This window comes from Ochotona princeps, chromosome 3 (genome assembly GCF_030435755.1).
Source record: "Ochotona princeps isolate mOchPri1 chromosome 3, mOchPri1.hap1, whole genome shotgun sequence".
NCBI classification, from domain to species: Eukaryota; Metazoa; Chordata; class Mammalia; order Lagomorpha; family Ochotonidae; genus Ochotona; species Ochotona princeps.
Genome location: NC_080834.1, coordinates 2,910,948 through 2,927,252, shown reverse-complemented (window position 1 = coordinate 2,927,252; position 16,305 = coordinate 2,910,948). Strand labels below are relative to the sequence as shown.

The window sequence follows — 16,305 nt, the reverse complement described above, 5'->3', positions numbered from 1 at the left end:
ATAAAGATTCCCCCCACCAGGACTACCTTTTACAAGTCAACACCATTTCCCAACATCACCACACTGAGGACAAATCCTCCAACATATGAGCCTTGGACGATACATCAGACCACATCCACACCATAGCATTCCACCCTTGATCTCCAAGGCTCATGTTCATCTCACAATGCAAAATGCATTCACCCTCTTTCCTTCGGCTAGATGAAGACAGAATTGGCAGACACACAGACACTGTTCCCTGAAAGTGTTAATCTTCCTGAGACCTCTACTGCTGATTCCAGGATAACTGGATTTCTGCAAATTATCACTCTTTTTCTTCTTCTTGTAAAATAGACTGGTTAGGATTTTTTTTCTTAAAGATTTATTTATTTTTATTGGAAAGGCAGGTTTACAGAGAGAAGGAGGGTCAGAGAGAAATATCTATCTGCTGGTTCACTCCTCAAGTGGTTGCATTGGCTAGAGCTAAATTGACCTGTGGCCAGGAGCCAGAACCTTCTTTCCAGTCCCACAGGGGTGCAGGGTCCCATTCGCTACTGCTTTCCCAGGGTACAAGTCAAGGTGCTGGATGGGAAGTGGACAGCGGCATTTGGAAGATGAATATTTAGCCATCAAGTCATAGTGCTGGTCCCTGATTGGAGATTTAACCAAGTTTTTGTATACTTTCTTGCCTTAGGGAGAAGTGACCTTCTGCACCTACAACCTATTTGCTGCTTTGGTGACTGAGGATGCTGCAATGCACCTGGATTAGAATTTGGAGCCCCAGGAATGAAGCTGGGGATGGAGGAGCAGCAGCGTGGGCAGCCAGTGCACTGCGTCTCAATTCCCAGAGGCTTTCCTCTTCCCAGTTCCAGATATGGTTAATGCTGTGTAGCTGAAAGCTACTGTCAGCTGGATTCCAGCAAATCAACATTTCTCTGGCCAGGGTTTCTACAATCCTTTTATCCTGTACTCATGGGACCAAACTTTAAAAACCACTCCAGCCATTTGATTGAAATGGGTTTTCACCATTGGGATGAGTAAGAGTTCTTTTGCAATATCTATCTATCTATCTATCTATCTATCTATCTATCTATCTATCTATCTATCCATTTATCTATCTATCTATCTCCATCCCAGTTTTATATTTCTGTCCCAGACCATTTTTGTAGTCTTGGAAGTCTCAATTCAGCTCTGATTTTGAGACGTACTAACTCTGATACAATTTTGGCTATCCTCTTGTAATGAGGGACACTGTGCATTTCAGTTTTTAAACCCATGTACCTCCTTCATGCCTTGAAGTAACCAATAATCAATGCCTTGACATGTCTCCCAAAATATGTATGATGACCTACAAGATTCAAAGACAAAAGAATCTTAAAAACGAGCAGAGATTATTTTGTCTCATTTATAGTACACTATCCAGATTGCATGCCTCTTTTGAGTATTTGAAAATTTGCGGTCAAACTGTGCAAAGTTTTGAGAAATCACAGTCAGAATCCATCTGCGATGACATCAACTAGTCCTTCACAGTGCTGACTGAGTTTTGCGCACATCAGAATCATCTAATGAACTTTCTTAACTTTAAAGACTCATTTGATTTGAAAGACAGAGGCAGAGGGAGAGATCTTCCATCCTCTTGCTTATTCCCCAGGTCCTCTGTAGAAGGGCTGAGTCAAAGCCAGGAGCCCAGAACTCCATTTTAGTCTCCCATGTAAGTGGCAGAAGCCCAAGAACAAAGGGACATCTTCCACTGCCTTTTCAGAAACATTAACAGGAAGCTGGATCAGAAATAGAGTAGCCAGGACTTGATCTGGGACTCATATGGGCTGCCAACTTCACAAGCAGAGACTTAACTCACTGTGCCTGAATGCTGGCCCCATCTTGGGAGATTTTGAAAACCTGAATGTCTAGTCAGCGTTCCATTCCTGGGTGGTGGGGATTAAAAGATTCAGAGGTGGGAGCCTGGCATTAGCATTTTTAAACATCTCTGGTGATTAGAATGTTTAGCAAAGTTTGAGTACTGATGGCGTTAGGAATTTCATTTGCAAGTACTTTCTAGGCCAGAACACTAAAGAACTCAGCTAAACTTATCAAATACTTTAATTCACAGATCTCATGGCTATTTACAGTTAAATGCTTTGATGCCATGTTAGTGCATTACTTCTAAAAGAAGAAAGAAAGAAACCAACAGTGTGATTGAAAATTATTCTGTTATCTGAAATATTGCCAAATGATTATACCCCATGTCATTTTAAGGGAGGAGAACATTAGGAACTTCAAAAACCCCTTTTTTATAAGTACAGAAGCACGAAAAATACTGTAAGATGAAGGGAATAATGATGACTATAAACAAGAGAGCTAAAATGATTATTTACTAAGAATTGCAAATGCTCATTTTCTGAGTCCATCACAAAGTTCCATGTCGTCTGCTGGGGCTTGTCGTAATTTGCAGGGAGTTGATGGTGGAGGGCTCATGCTTTTAGTTTATCCAAATAAACCCAAGGGTTCCTTTTCCCAGCCCTAGGTGAAAACTGAGACTTCACTCATCTTTAGGGGGGAAAAAAAAGAAAAGGAAAAATGTCCCTGTCACAGCTCGCCTGCCCTCTGAACAGCTCTGTGATGGAAATGGCCCTCCTAAGTGATCAGGCCGCAGTCAACAAACCTTTGTGAGTGAGGGACATTCGAGGGCTCCGGTGGAGATGGCCTTTCACAGCAACAAACACACACCAGACCTGGAGGAGTTACCTTTCCCATACATGGTGGGCCTGTTGGGGTCGTTCAGTTCTTCAAACAGCCCTGTTTCTATAATTTCTTCCTGCCATGCTATGGGGACAGCCCCCGTTGCAAATCGCTGGAAGAACTTCTTATCTTTGTCATCGAATTCTACCCCGCGAACCTCAGAGAAATCTTCAATTTCGTCAATGTCTTTGGCATAAACTACCGAAGGGTCTGGCACAAATGGGGGATCAACCAGACCAGCCTCTAGGCGGGGAAAGTTAATGGTTTGGAAGAAAGGGTGTTTCCTGGGGTCATCAGACTTCTCCCTGTGAAGAAAAAAAAGCCATCAGCCCAAGCATGGCCAGCAAACACAAGGGAAAGATTCCAGCAACCATTTCACTGAAAAAGTATTTACTGGGCCTGGTACAGTAGCTTTGTGGCTAAATCCTCACCTTGCCCACACCAACATCCCATATGGGCTTCGGTTCGTGTCCTGGCTGCTTCACTTCCCATCCACCTCCCTCCTTGTTGCCTGGGAAAACAGTAGAGTTTGGCCCAAAGCCTTGACACCCTGTACCAGCATGGGAGACCCAGAAGAAGCTCCTGGACCCTGGCTTCAGAATGGCTCAGCTCTGGTCATTGCAGCCACTTGGGAAGTGAACCACCGGATGGAAGATCTCCTCTCTGTCTCTCCTTCTGTGTGTAAATCTGACTTCGCAATACAAATAAACATAAATATTATAAAAATAAAAGTAAAATATTTATTTATATCTATTTGAAATACAGAGACAGAGAGTTTTCCCCACTTCTGGCTTACTTGACAAATGCCTGCAGTTTCAACCACGACTGGATCAGGTGCAACCACATGAGTGACGGAGGCCTTGTCCTTGGACCATCATCTGCTCCGTGCCAGAGAGCGCATTAGCAGAAAGCTGGCATCAGAAGCAGAGGCAGGACTAGAACCAAGGCACTGGGATGTGGAATGCAGGCACTCCAATAATAACTTTTAAAATCACTTCCAATTTTACAGTAGGAAGATAGTAGTATTTCTGTTGCTTACTAATAGCATTCACATGTAGATGTAACTTTTAGTTAAGTTCTTCCTATGACTTTAACTTTTGGTGTTTGATGGAATTACTGGCAATGTTCACTGGGGTCAGATCCATGGGCCTGCAGCTTCCAGTTGTTGTCTGTTTAGGGTCACATAGAACAAGCCAAGTGAATCTCTGCTCCACATAACCAGCACTCACATGGCAAAAGCTACAAGGGGAAGACGTCTGGCCTCACAGTTTCGAGTTCAGGGAGAATACTTGGTCTGATCGCCAGATCCTCTTCCTGAATGTGGCTTCTTGTCAATGCAGATCATGGGAGGCAGGGACCTGGCTTGAGTTCCTGACTCTCCAATGATGGCTGTTGTGGGCATTTGGAGGAATGAACTAGTGGATGGGGGCACACACATTGTCTCTCTCCCTAACTGTGTCTCTTTATCTCTCAATTTTTACAAAAATGCACAAAAAAGGACAACACATGTCTCCTCACTTGTAACATGTCATAATTTGTAGCAGTAATAATCTTAGTAGTATTTCTTTTTTTTAAGATTTATTGATTTTTATGGGAATATCAGATTTACAGAGAGAAGTACAGACAGAAAAAGATTTTCTACCCACTGATTCACCACTCAAATAGTCACACTGACTGGAGCTGAGCCTATCCAAAGCCAGGAGCCAGGAGCTTCTTCTGGGTCTCCCAAGCTGGTGCAGGGTCCCAAGGCTTTGGGCCATCCTCTACTGTTTTCCCAGGCCACAAACTGGGAGCTGGATTTGGAAATGGAGCAGTTTGGATATGAATGGTGCCCATATGGGATGCTGGTGCATGCAAGGAGAAGATTTAGCCACAAGACTATCATACTTGGCCCTTAGTGGCATTTCTTTCAAGATTTATTTATTTATTCAGAAAATTAGTTACACACACACACACACACACACACACACACACACACACACATCTTCTATCTACTGGTTCACTCCCCCAGACGGCCTCAATGTCCAGGGCTAGGTCAGGCTGAAATCAGGAATCAAGAGCTTAATCCAGGTCTCCCACATGGGTAGCAGAGCCATCTTTCACTACTTCCCTTGGTCATTGGCAAGGAGCTGGGTTGGAAGTGAACAACTGGGACATGAACTGGTATCCATATAAGATGCTGGCATCACAAGTGACAACTTTACCTGCTACAGCACAATGCTGACCCCTGTGGTATTTCCTTAAAGAGTTCAGTCCATTAGTAATTTGAAATGAACAAGTGTAGTATGACCGAGCCCATATTTGGTCCTCAAGACCATGCTATTATGAAACCTCCTTCCCGATGCCAGATGTTCCTCCAGCTTATGTCTTAGAATAATGGGAAAAGCATATTCCCAACTGCGGAACCTCCTCTAATAGGCATGTAGTATTGGATAACAAATTGTCCCAGCATTCAGTGGCTTCAAACAACAGATTTTCATCTCAGTTTCTGTGGCTTAATAATCTGACTTGGCTTCACTGGACAGCTCTGGCTCAAGGTCTCTCTTGAGACTGTGGTGAAGTTGTTGCAGGGCTGGTATCATCTGAAGGACTGAGGCAGGGGTATCTGGTGCCAAGCTCACTCACGTGGTGATCATCAAGTCTCCCTTGGCATCTTCACAAGGCTGTCTTTTGACACTGAAGTTGACTTTCTCATGGGGCAAATGAGAGTTGGCGGTGGAGTGGGGGGCAGTTAAGGGCAGTGAGAGGGAGAGAGAGACAGAATCAGACAGAGATAGATAAACCAAGATAGAAGCCACAGTGTTTTTACTGCCCGTCTTCAAAATGACCCCTCATCACTTCCTTCACGTCGTATTTGCCAGAAGTTAGTGAATGTGGAAGGTAGGAGTTACTGTGGACCACCTTAGGGCTCCCAAGCCTACTTTTCTTATTTTTTTTCAGTCCAAATGTCAGCAAAATTTGAACAGGATCACTTTGTGGTCTGCAATTAAAATGATTTAAACTTTTTTTCTTTAATAGGAATAGATGTGTTGGTCTGATGAAGAAATAGCTTCCATTTGGCAGACTTCGACTCCCATCATAAATCAACCTACATAGAAATTAATTGCATTCATGGTGCCTCCTTTTACATTTTCCATTCCAGATACCTAAAAGCTTTTTGGGAAAGGTTTGGATGTTGGATAATAACTGCAGCAGACTCCACCTGGTAAGATGCCCCAGAGGCTAAAGCCCGGATAATGCAACCACAATGAGTAGGAATGAGAATAACTAGCACCCATTCAGGGTCTAATCTTGTCCAATAAATACAATGAGAATTTCTTCTCTTATATAACCACGTTATCCAGCACAGCAACTAGTCTGTTCCTTGTTGCCTGTGCTTGTAACTTCTTGACTGGCTCCTGTATTTCTAAATAGCTCTGCAAATGTGGAAACCAGAGAACACAAACGAGTTTTCCAAAGGAAAAATTGCAATGTCATTTTATTACAGAGATGAGAAACTCAGTTGGAGGCCTCTGACCTTCAGCCATGCGTCAGTTGCGGTTCTAGGTCTCAGAGCCAATGTACACGTACGTGCAAAATCTCCAAGGTTAAGGGCTGTAAGGAGAGCTCTTGAGATGAAATGAAGCATTTGACACAAATGTCTTAACAGTTAGGTTTACTGAGATATAATTTACACAGAAATACTCACCTTTCTACAGTAGCAGATGGATTTTCAACATGGCAGAAGAGGATCAGAGTTTGAATTCTATCCTAGCAGATGAGAAGTGAGCCCCAGACAGGTGGGTTTCAAAGAAAAATAGTTGGAATCAAGCGTGCTGCCATGAGGAGGGAGCATATGGTACCTGCATGATGGCCTGCAGTAGAAACACACTGTCCCAAGGTCTGTAGACCCTTAAAACACATGATGAACAGCTTTAATTTGGATTAATGGAGCATGTCCTGGAGCTTGGGAGCCTTGGAACACTCTCTAGGATCATCCTTGCATCAGGACAAACAGTTCTCAGGGAGCGCCGTGGGTGATCTAGGCCTCCACAGCCTTAGTTTTGTCTTCAGGGATGGCTGCCTGCAGCCTTTTGGCAACTGACTGTGAAGGATAAGGGGACCCCAGTCCTCTCTGAGGTTTCCTTTAGGTTCTTCAGTAGCTCCACTGCAGTTCCTGGAGGACCAGCCTCGTGCCGGATACTTTTTCTTAAGCAATGTCTGTGGTTGCAGGTACCACCAACAAAGACCAGTTCTTGCAACCTCTGCTCTTTGCTCTGGGCCACTGCACAGCCCGTCACTTGCTCTCACCACAATGTTGTCATTAGAAATGGCACAAGGGTCTGGTGCAATGCCTCAGCGGCTAAATCCTCGCCTTTCATGCACCAGGATTCTTTATGGGTGACAGTTTATGTTCTGACTACCCCACTTCCCATCCAGCTCCCTGCTTATGGCCTGGGAAAACAGTAGAGGATGGCCCAAAGCTCCTGGCTTTAGATAGGCTCAGCTCTGGTCACTGTGGCCATTTGAGAAAATGAAGGCGCAGATGGAAGATCTTTCTCTCTGTCCCTGCTTCTCTCTGTAAGCCTTTCCAACACAAAATAAATATATATTTTTAAAGATGGCATGAAAATGATGTGCAGTGCACTCTGAACAAATAGGAGAGGCTCTTGATGGAGACATCTTTTCTAACATACAAGTAGGAGCAGCCATGGAGACTTCTGTCCACTGGAGTGGACCCATATTTCATAGCAACAACAGAGGCTCTTTTGTCACAGAACCTCACACAGAGATTACAATAGGTTTTCTTGTACTAGTCAATGCAGAAAAGACACCATCTACCCATACACGAGGCTCACGATGCTATCCATGCTGCCAAGAACAGTGGGTCTCTGGCATAGAATTGTGTTGGAGAAAGCCACAGCTCTGCATGATTATTTGCTCTTGTTCTGCTTTGAAGGATCAAGATAAAATCTGTGAAAAAATTGAGTGATCTGTTCAGAGTCCCCGTGTGATATTCCGGAAAGGTTTTGGCTCCTTCTCAGATTCCCAGACCCAAAAAGGCAAAGAAAGACATCCTGTCAGTGATGTCTAAAGAGAGATAAAGGCTCTCATTTATTTTAAATGCTATGAACACAGCAAGGTGGTGGTGGGGCACTTGATAGCCGTGTGACATACTATCTAGGCATTTGGAGGACTTCCACTGATCATCAAACATGACATCATTTGAGTGAATTTTCTAAAAATGCAGAGTTGGACTGAAAATGTTGCAAGGTCTGTCTCTCACTGAACAGCTGTCACGTTACATGCCTTTCCTCCAACATGGTAAACAGATTGATTCCAAACAATCATAACAACAGATGCTTTAGCAAAAGACTCTGCTTGATGAGGCACTTACAGGCAATGATCCAGTGCTGTAAGGTGGCATTTGCCTTAGGAAGTTTGTCAATATTTTATTTATAATTCCAGAGTGTGCTTGTCAAGTCTTCATATAAATGTTCATTCAAATACATTCATAGAGACATCTCAGTGGGTGGTATGCCCTTCAGGGAAGCCATCTAACAGAATGCCTGCTTCCCCGCACACTTGGTCACCCTTTGTCCTCTGGTCCTCAATTGGACAACACAGTAGGGGTTGACAGTGACTATTAGTGGCCACCAGGGCTGGTTCGCCTGTCCTGCTTAGGCACATAGGCCAGCTCTGTGGTCCTTAGATAGTATGCAAAGACAGAAGGCTGTAACTTCCTAGCTGGGTCAGCCAAAACCTCCATTAGTTCTCTATGATCTCTCTTCTGCTATAGCAAAAGCAAGTTGCAAGCTCTGATGTAGCTGTGAGATGGGAAGCAGCCTGCTTCTCTGTGTCGCTACTTGGAACAGAGATACCGCAAAGAGCTGCTGAATCCATAATGGGCTTTGTGTGAGTGAGGAATGTTTGTTTTTATTTGAAAGAGAGAGGAGAGACAGAGATTTTTCCATTCACTGGTTCCTCCCCACGTAGCTACAATGGCTGCAGCTGAGCCAACTAAATGCCAGGAGCCAGGAGCTTCTTCTCAGTGCGTGTGCAGGGGTTCAAGCACTGACTATCCTCCACTGCTTTCCCAGACCTTAAATAGGGAGCTGGAAAGGAAGTGGAGTGACTGGGACATGAACCAGCACCCATATGGAATGCTGGTACCTTACTCAGAAGTTTAGCCTACCACACCATGCACCAGTCTCAGAATTACTTTTTGGTGTTTTTTTTTTTTTTTAAGATTTTTAATTTTTTTTTTATTGGAAAGTCAAATATTACAGAGAGAAGGAGAGACAGAGAGAAGGATCTTGCTTCTGCGGGTTCACTCCCCAGGTGGCTGCAATGGCCGGGGCTCAGTGAATCTGAAGCCTGGAACCAGGAGCTTCTTCTAGGTCTCCCATGTGGGTGTAGGGTCCCAAGGCTTTGGGCCATTCTCGACTGCCTTCCCAGGTCACAGGCAGGGAGCTGGATGGGAAGTAGGGCCGCCGGGATATGAACCAGTGCCCATAAATGATCCTGGTGCATGCAAGGCAAGGACTTTAGGCACTAGGCTATTGCACCAGCCCTCCTGCAAATGCTTTTAAATAAATTATTTATTTGACACACACACACACACACACACACACACACACACACGCACATATAAAGGAGTTCCCATGTGCTGATTAATTCTTCAAATACCTGCAACAGCCATGACTGAGCCAAGCTGGAGCTGGTGGCTGGGAACTCAATGTAGGTTTCCCACGTAGGTGGCAGGAACCTAGCTACTTGAGACATTACCACTGTCTCTCATATTCAACATTAGCAGAAAGCTGTTGTCAGAAGGTAGAGCTTGGCATTGAACTTGGGTATTCTGATATGTGACACAAAAGTCTTCTTGCTGGGTCGAATGCCCACCCTGAGAAATCACCTTTCATTGTTTTAAGCTGCTGAGACTTGGTGGTTTGCTTGTTACCACACATGGCTTATTCAGTATTCCAACCTTGAACTCGACCCGGGAGAATCAGCTCGATATTTCACTTCCACACCATGTATATTTCCGTCTGCTCCCCAAATCTGATGATCTGTCATGCTTTGAAAGTTATTACAAATGGATTTTGTTTGGTTATTAAAAAATCAGGTCATCTTACTTCCACACTGGACGATCCTAAGCTAAGATAGTCTTGTTCCAGAGCCTCCAATGGCAGTGAGTTAGAAGATTGAATTATCTGCCTGCCTAAGTTCTGATGTTCGGTTCAAAATCAGATATGCTACTTCCAGGTTTCAGGTTTGTCTATATGTTTAGATTTTGAAAGTCCAGTCCAGGCAATTTAAGACATTCAAGCTTATAGTTTAGTGAAAATATTATCTGATAGTTTCCTTAAAACAAGTGAATAATAATGATCACCTGTTGCATAATTCAAATCAAATGCTTTACCTGTGTTGAATACAATATACCTAAGCCTCAAAATGCCCCACTGTTTAAGCTGAGGTTCTTTGTAGAAACAGAACCAATGGAAAGTTGAAGAAGTCCCTGATGCACCACTGTGACACTGAATTCATTTTGAGCCAATCAAGAGGTGTGAACTCAGAACTCCAGCAACTCCCAAAGGCAGGGCCTTCCAAGAAAATGCAAGGGGTCATATACGCTCCCCAGGAAATTAGCAATGGAGAGAGAAGAAGCTGACATCACACTGAATAGGCACTATCTCATCTCCTTCCTTGTCTTCTAAGAATCCATCTGTCCTTCCTTAAAGTCAATTGTTTTCCTACAGCATCCCATGCCTCCTCTTCCTCTGTAAGATGGAATATATGCTTTGAAATCTGTCTCCATGCCACATTTCTTTACCATGAGAATTCCAGCCTATGAACGTGAGTTAAAATCTGTCTTTCCCCTTGCTAAGCCACATCTTCCATCAGTTTAATTTGCAGACTCTCCAAGCATTGCTACTAAGAAGGTAGTGGAGGTTTTTCCTACCCAACAGTGAGTGTGTGCGCTTGTGTGTGTGTGCAGAAGGAAAGCAACAGAGTTAGAATTTAAGGGATTGTTGCATGTGATTGTGGAGTCTTGGCAAGTCCAGGGTAGGTCCATGTGCTGGAGACCCACAAAGAGTTGCAGTTGGAGCCCCAATACAGTCTGATGCCAGAACTCCCATTGTTTCTGGGAAAGCCAGCCTTGTTCTAGAAAGACCTTCAGCTGATTGGATGAGGCCCAACTATATCATGTGGGGCACCTGGTTTACTGATTTAAATGTGACTCATCTAAAAGCCTGCACAGAAATATGTAGAATATTTGATGAAATACCTAGGATTTGTGCCCTAATGGAATCATCACACCCAAAAACCTTTCATTTTATATATGAAGATACTGAGATTTAAAGAAAGCAAAAAAAAAAGTGTAAAATTAATCTTGACTGTACTTACCAGTTGGCAGCAACAAAGGTACTCCCTTAAGAGCTGTTAAGTGACATGGTATTTTATCAGAGGCATTTGGAAGGGGCAGAATTTTCTGAAAGTACAATTCTCAGTACTGGAAGTTCAGAAAAGCTTTCACTTTACTCGTTTTTGAATAAATAACTCATTTGCATGGTTTAAAATTCAGAAGAGGAGTATATTGTGCAAATTTTCATCTGCATCCCCATGACCAGCCCCAATTTCCCTTTGTCACGGGCAACTAATCCTATAAATTCATTGTATACATTTATTTACAACTGTCTTGAGTTATTGATTTTTTTCTTTTTAAATGCAAATTGTATTTGTTCACTTTAAAATGTATCTTTGAATGTTTGAATGTGGAAAAATACTGAACAAAATCATATGCAGCTCCAATAGGGAAATAATAGCTCGAATTCTAAGACATGCTGCAAACCCGGTCACTCGGGACAGTGCTGTTCACAGCAGTCCTCTGCTCCAAGGCGGCTTACCTGCTTCCTAAGCGTTGCTCTGGCTGCTTGGCCAGGAAGAGCCTGCAGATATCTTTTGCTTCCTCTGTGAAGTTATCATGTTGGAAGATGACATCTTCATTCAGGGTTCTTTGCCTTATGTCTTCCTTGCTAATCTTTTCCTTATAATCTTTGAACGGTGTTCGTCCAGCAACCATTTCATAAATACTGCATCCCATTGCAAACCAGTCCACAGGATAGGAATAACTCACTTTTTCCATTAGGATTTCAGGAGCCATGTACCCGTTGGTTCCAGCCTGTGTGCCCATGAAAAAAACAAAAGAAAACCACTAATCTGAGTATAGCACACACTAATGGTTGCCTACCAATAGCAAATCTCCTCGTATTTCATTGTTAATTTGCTTAAGGTGCAATATTTCTTTTTTTAATATTACTATTATTTTTTATTACAAAGTCAGATATACTGAGAGGAGAGACAGAGAGGAAGATCTTCCGCCCGATGATTCACTCCCCAAGTGAGCTGCAACGGCCGATGCTGCGCCAATCCAAAGCCGGGAACCTGGAACCTCTTCCAGGTCTTCCACACGGGTGCAGTGTCCCAAGGCTTTGGGCCGTCCTTGACTGCTTTCCCAGGCCACAAGCAGGGAGCTGGATGGGAAGTGGAGCTGCCGGGATTAGAACCGGCACCCATATGGGATCCTGGGGTGTTCAAGGTGAGGACTTTAGCTGCTAGGCCATGCCACCGGGCCCAATATTTCTAACCTCCTCTTTCTCTGCTTTCCCAGCATCCCCTGCTGAATAAATACAAAGAATTACTGGCCAAGGGACAGGCATAGCTGTCCTTGGAGTGGGAAAATCACTTAGCCTCTTATTATCTTATCACCTTATCTTTCTTAAAGGTATTTATTTTTATTTTATTGAAAGAAGGGAAAGAAGGAGAGAGAGAGAAAGTGAGTGAGAGAGAGTGAGAGAGACTCCCATCCATTGATTGATTCCCTAAATGCTCACAATGGTCAGGGCTGAGCTAAGTTAAAGCCAGGGACCAGGAACTCAATTAGTTTCTTGTGTGGGTGATAGGGACTCTAGCATGTGAACTGTCACCTGTCACGGAAGATCTTCCGTCCGATGATTCACTCCCCAAGTGACCATAACGGCCGGTGCTGTGCCGATCCGAAGCTGGGAACCTGGAATCTCTTCCGGGTCTCCCATGCGGGTGCAGGATCCCAAATCTTTGGGCCGTCCTTAACTGCTTTCCCAGGCCACAAGCAGGGAGCTGGATGGGAAGTGGAGCTGCCGGGATTAGAACCGGCACCCATATGGGATCCTGGGGCGCGTTCAAGGCGAGGACTTTAGCCGCTAGGCCACGGCGCCAGGCCCGCATATGTGTTTTTAAAAAGATTTTTTATTTTGATTGCAAAGTCAGATATACAGAGAGAGAAGGAGAGACAGAGAGGAAGATCTTCTGTCCGATGATTCACTCCCCAAGTGACCGCAATGGTCGGTGCTGTGCCGATCCGAAGCCAGGAGCCAGGAACTTCCTCCAGGTTTCCCACAACGGTGCAGGGTCCCAATGCTTTGGGCCGTCCTCAGCTGCTTTTCCAAGGCCACAAGCAGGGAGCTAGATGGAAACTGGAGCTGCCGTTGCGAGCAAGGCGAGGGCTTTAGCCGCTAGGCCATGGCGCCAGGTCCAAGCATATGGTTTTTAAAGTGTAATGCTTTGTAATAGTGGATGTACACATGTTTTCTAACCTATGATATTTTTACTTGAGTTGTGTGATGACATTAAAAGCATGCTTCGCTCCCTGTATGTGCATTATATAATGAACATCATCATTATAACTGAGAAAATTGCAGAATTTCAAAAGAAATTTCATTTAGCCTGCATGACCATCTACTGTAGGCATGCTGTACAACTGACAATATATGCTGGGGGCATTGCACCAGATTCAATTGGCTAATCTGTATCCTACAAGTGCAAGGATCCCAATTGGGGATCATCATGTCCTGGTTACTCCACTTCCCATCCGGTGCCCTGCTTGAGGCCTGCAAAAGCAGCAGAGGGTGGACCAAAACCTTAGGTCCCTACACCTGCATGGGAGTTCCAGAAGAAGCTCCTGGCTCCTGGCTTTGTATCAATTCAGTTCCAGCCACTGTGGAACTGAACAAGTAAGTCTACTTTTAAAATAATAAATAAATAAAAACATTTTTAATTGACAATAAATGTCAAATGAGCATTGGATTAAAAACATGTAAGCTTACAGTTGTGGCTAAGTACACCTAACAAATAGTTTATCATCTTAATTGTTTTTAAGTGTACGGTTCAGGCATGTTTAAGTACATCCACACTATTGTTCAATCAATCGCCGGAATTCTTTTATGTGATAAAACTGAAACTCTGAACCTGTTCAACACAGTGTCCCCTGCCTTCCTGATAGTCCCTGGTACCTATTCTTCCACATTAGTTAAGTCTTGAGGTTACTGGAACTTGACTATCCCTAGTATCTTGGGTAAATAAGATTATACGTTACTTATCTTTCTGTTCCTGCTTGTGATTTCAATACATTTACTCAATAAATATCTAATGATTACTAAAACATACCTTGCTATTATAAAGTATACATTGCATTACAATATATTTCTACCAAATGAATAGGTTTTTGGTAAAAGCACAGTAAATAACTCTTTATGACAATTAAAACTGCAAACAAAGAGCATTCTAAAGTGACCATAAGCTTCTGTTTGTGCCTAAAACTGATCCCCCAAACTATGGCCAGAGATGTGGAAAAAGAAACACATGTATTTGATAAATTAACTCAGATTTCTAGGAAAGTAATAATAATAATAAAACAACAGAAATCAAACTGTTCCTGTCCATCAACGGAGTTGGTTCACTTTGACATATGTGCCTCAAAGAAATGACTCAGAAGGCAGGGAAAGGAACTTATTTTGAGATTTACCCAGTCCCATTGTTCATAATAGACACAAGCTGTAGAAACGCAACAGTTTGTGAGTGCAGAAGACAAAGCAGAGTCTGCCGTCAAACATTTTGTATGGAATGGTCATTGCACCCTGGTTGCAACTGTGCATTTCAATATTTCAAGAAAAGTTTAAAGTGGTTAGCTGCTCATGAAGTCATTCTGTTTTTTTCTGTGCATAGTATATACGAAATGCTTGTGGATTATGAAATTTCATGGGTCACTTCTACACACATAGTAAGAATGGCAAAAAAAAAAGATCCAGAATAGCTGGCCTGTGCAAAAGTATTCTGGAAGGGGTTATCCATGAGTCAGCAGAGCTCTGCTGTTTTCAGAGGAGGTGGTATATAATTTAGGTGACTGTATATTCCTGTTTTCCTGGGACAGTGCTGGTTTACATCTGTCATACTGGTGTCTCGTCCAGTTTTTACATTTGTCGAGACACTAGGATTGTGTGGGCGCCTGGGAGGCTCACGATATAGTCATACTCATCTTTGTATCCAAACCTAGGCACTTACCACAGAGCCCCACTGAGTGCATAACCAACTAAGGTTAAATAAACAACAGAAAAGATGGTGACTAGATGTTTTTCCATTTGCCATCCAGTAAACATCTATTCAGTCGCGCCCTTTAATGAGTTCCAGGAACATGAAGAAGTTCACAGCCTGGTCTTGCCCTTGGGGATTCACAGTCAGTTGGAGACAGGTCAAAAGGTTAACTCGAAAGCAGGAAGGCCAGAGGATGTGTGTGTGTGAACGCGCATGTGTGTTCGTGTTGGGAATACTCATGGAGGAGCCACAGCTGAATTCAGTTAGTGAGGGACAACTCTTATCCCAGTTATTGTACAGCTTGTTCAGGTAGTAAGTACCTGCAAAGGCTGTGGTCAGGACACATTGGCATGGGGGGGTCAGGAAACTGCAAGGAGTGTGGTATTTCTGGATTACACAGCCTGTGGGATGCAATGAGGGTGGTAGTGGGTAGATACAGAGCAGACTGGGAAACTCGGTGTCCAGGTTGCGAAACCCATTTCTACTCTCCTTTTTCTTTCTCCTCTTCACTGTAGAGGCCAGATGGCTGAAGATGCTCTCTCGCAGCTTTCTTTGCAGCCAGGTCGCTGTGGGAGGTGGGCATTCTTGAGAGGGTGTCAGCTGAAACTGCTGAGGCTTGGTTCAAAGGGAAAAATGAGCTTAATTGAAAATACATAAAGGATTAAGTGAAAGGGATAAAGCAAGTCTAATAAAATGTGAATGATGCACATGGAGCGCTGTTTGGCTATACTCAGGAATGAAGTACTGTTCTGTGCTACAACATGTATGAAACTGGAACTTATTGTGGATAAGCGAAGAAGCCGGTCATGATTCTGCACGTACTATAGAATTACACTTAAGTGAAATATTCGAAGCAGGCAATTGCATAGCAATAGAAGACAGAAAAACAGTTGTTCAGTTGGGAACGGGAGCGAACAGGAGAAGAAAGAAGGTGACCCAGCAAGGTGGGGTCAGGAAATGCTTAAAACCCCAAGACCCTTCCTCAGACCTTTGGTGTCTCTTTCCCTCCCCGCTTTCAAGAAGTACCCCACCTCCTGGCTTCCCTCTCCTTTCCCTGCTCACCTGGTCCCTTCGCAAATAACCTTTTCTGTCTGCAACAGATTCCCGGCTTTTTATGTCTATGATAACTTGAGGAAAGAACCCACCGGGCCATTCTGGTAACAAGAGGGGTCCAGAGAGCATATGGGGAATGGG

At 43.6% G+C, this 16,305-nt stretch overlaps 1 protein-coding gene and 1 long non-coding RNA gene across 2 annotated transcripts in view; one reads left to right on the top strand and one right to left on the bottom strand.

Annotated features, from left to right (window-relative positions):
- LOC131479778 (uncharacterized) overlaps positions 1–16,305 on the top strand; it is a 39,621-nt gene that overhangs the window by 14,394 nt on the left and 8,922 nt on the right. The window lies entirely within an intron of this gene.
- GRK7 (G protein-coupled receptor kinase 7) overlaps positions 2,687–16,305 on the bottom strand; it is a 28,194-nt gene continuing 14,575 nt past the window's right edge. Inside the window, exons 3-4 of the mRNA XM_004599629.2 lie at positions 11,610–11,884; positions 2,687–3,023 (exon numbers count right to left, since the gene is read on the bottom strand). Of these exons, the coding sequence (XP_004599686.1) occupies positions 2,687–3,023; positions 11,610–11,884 (612 nt within the window). The remainder of the gene's footprint in view (positions 3,024–11,609; positions 11,885–16,305) is intronic.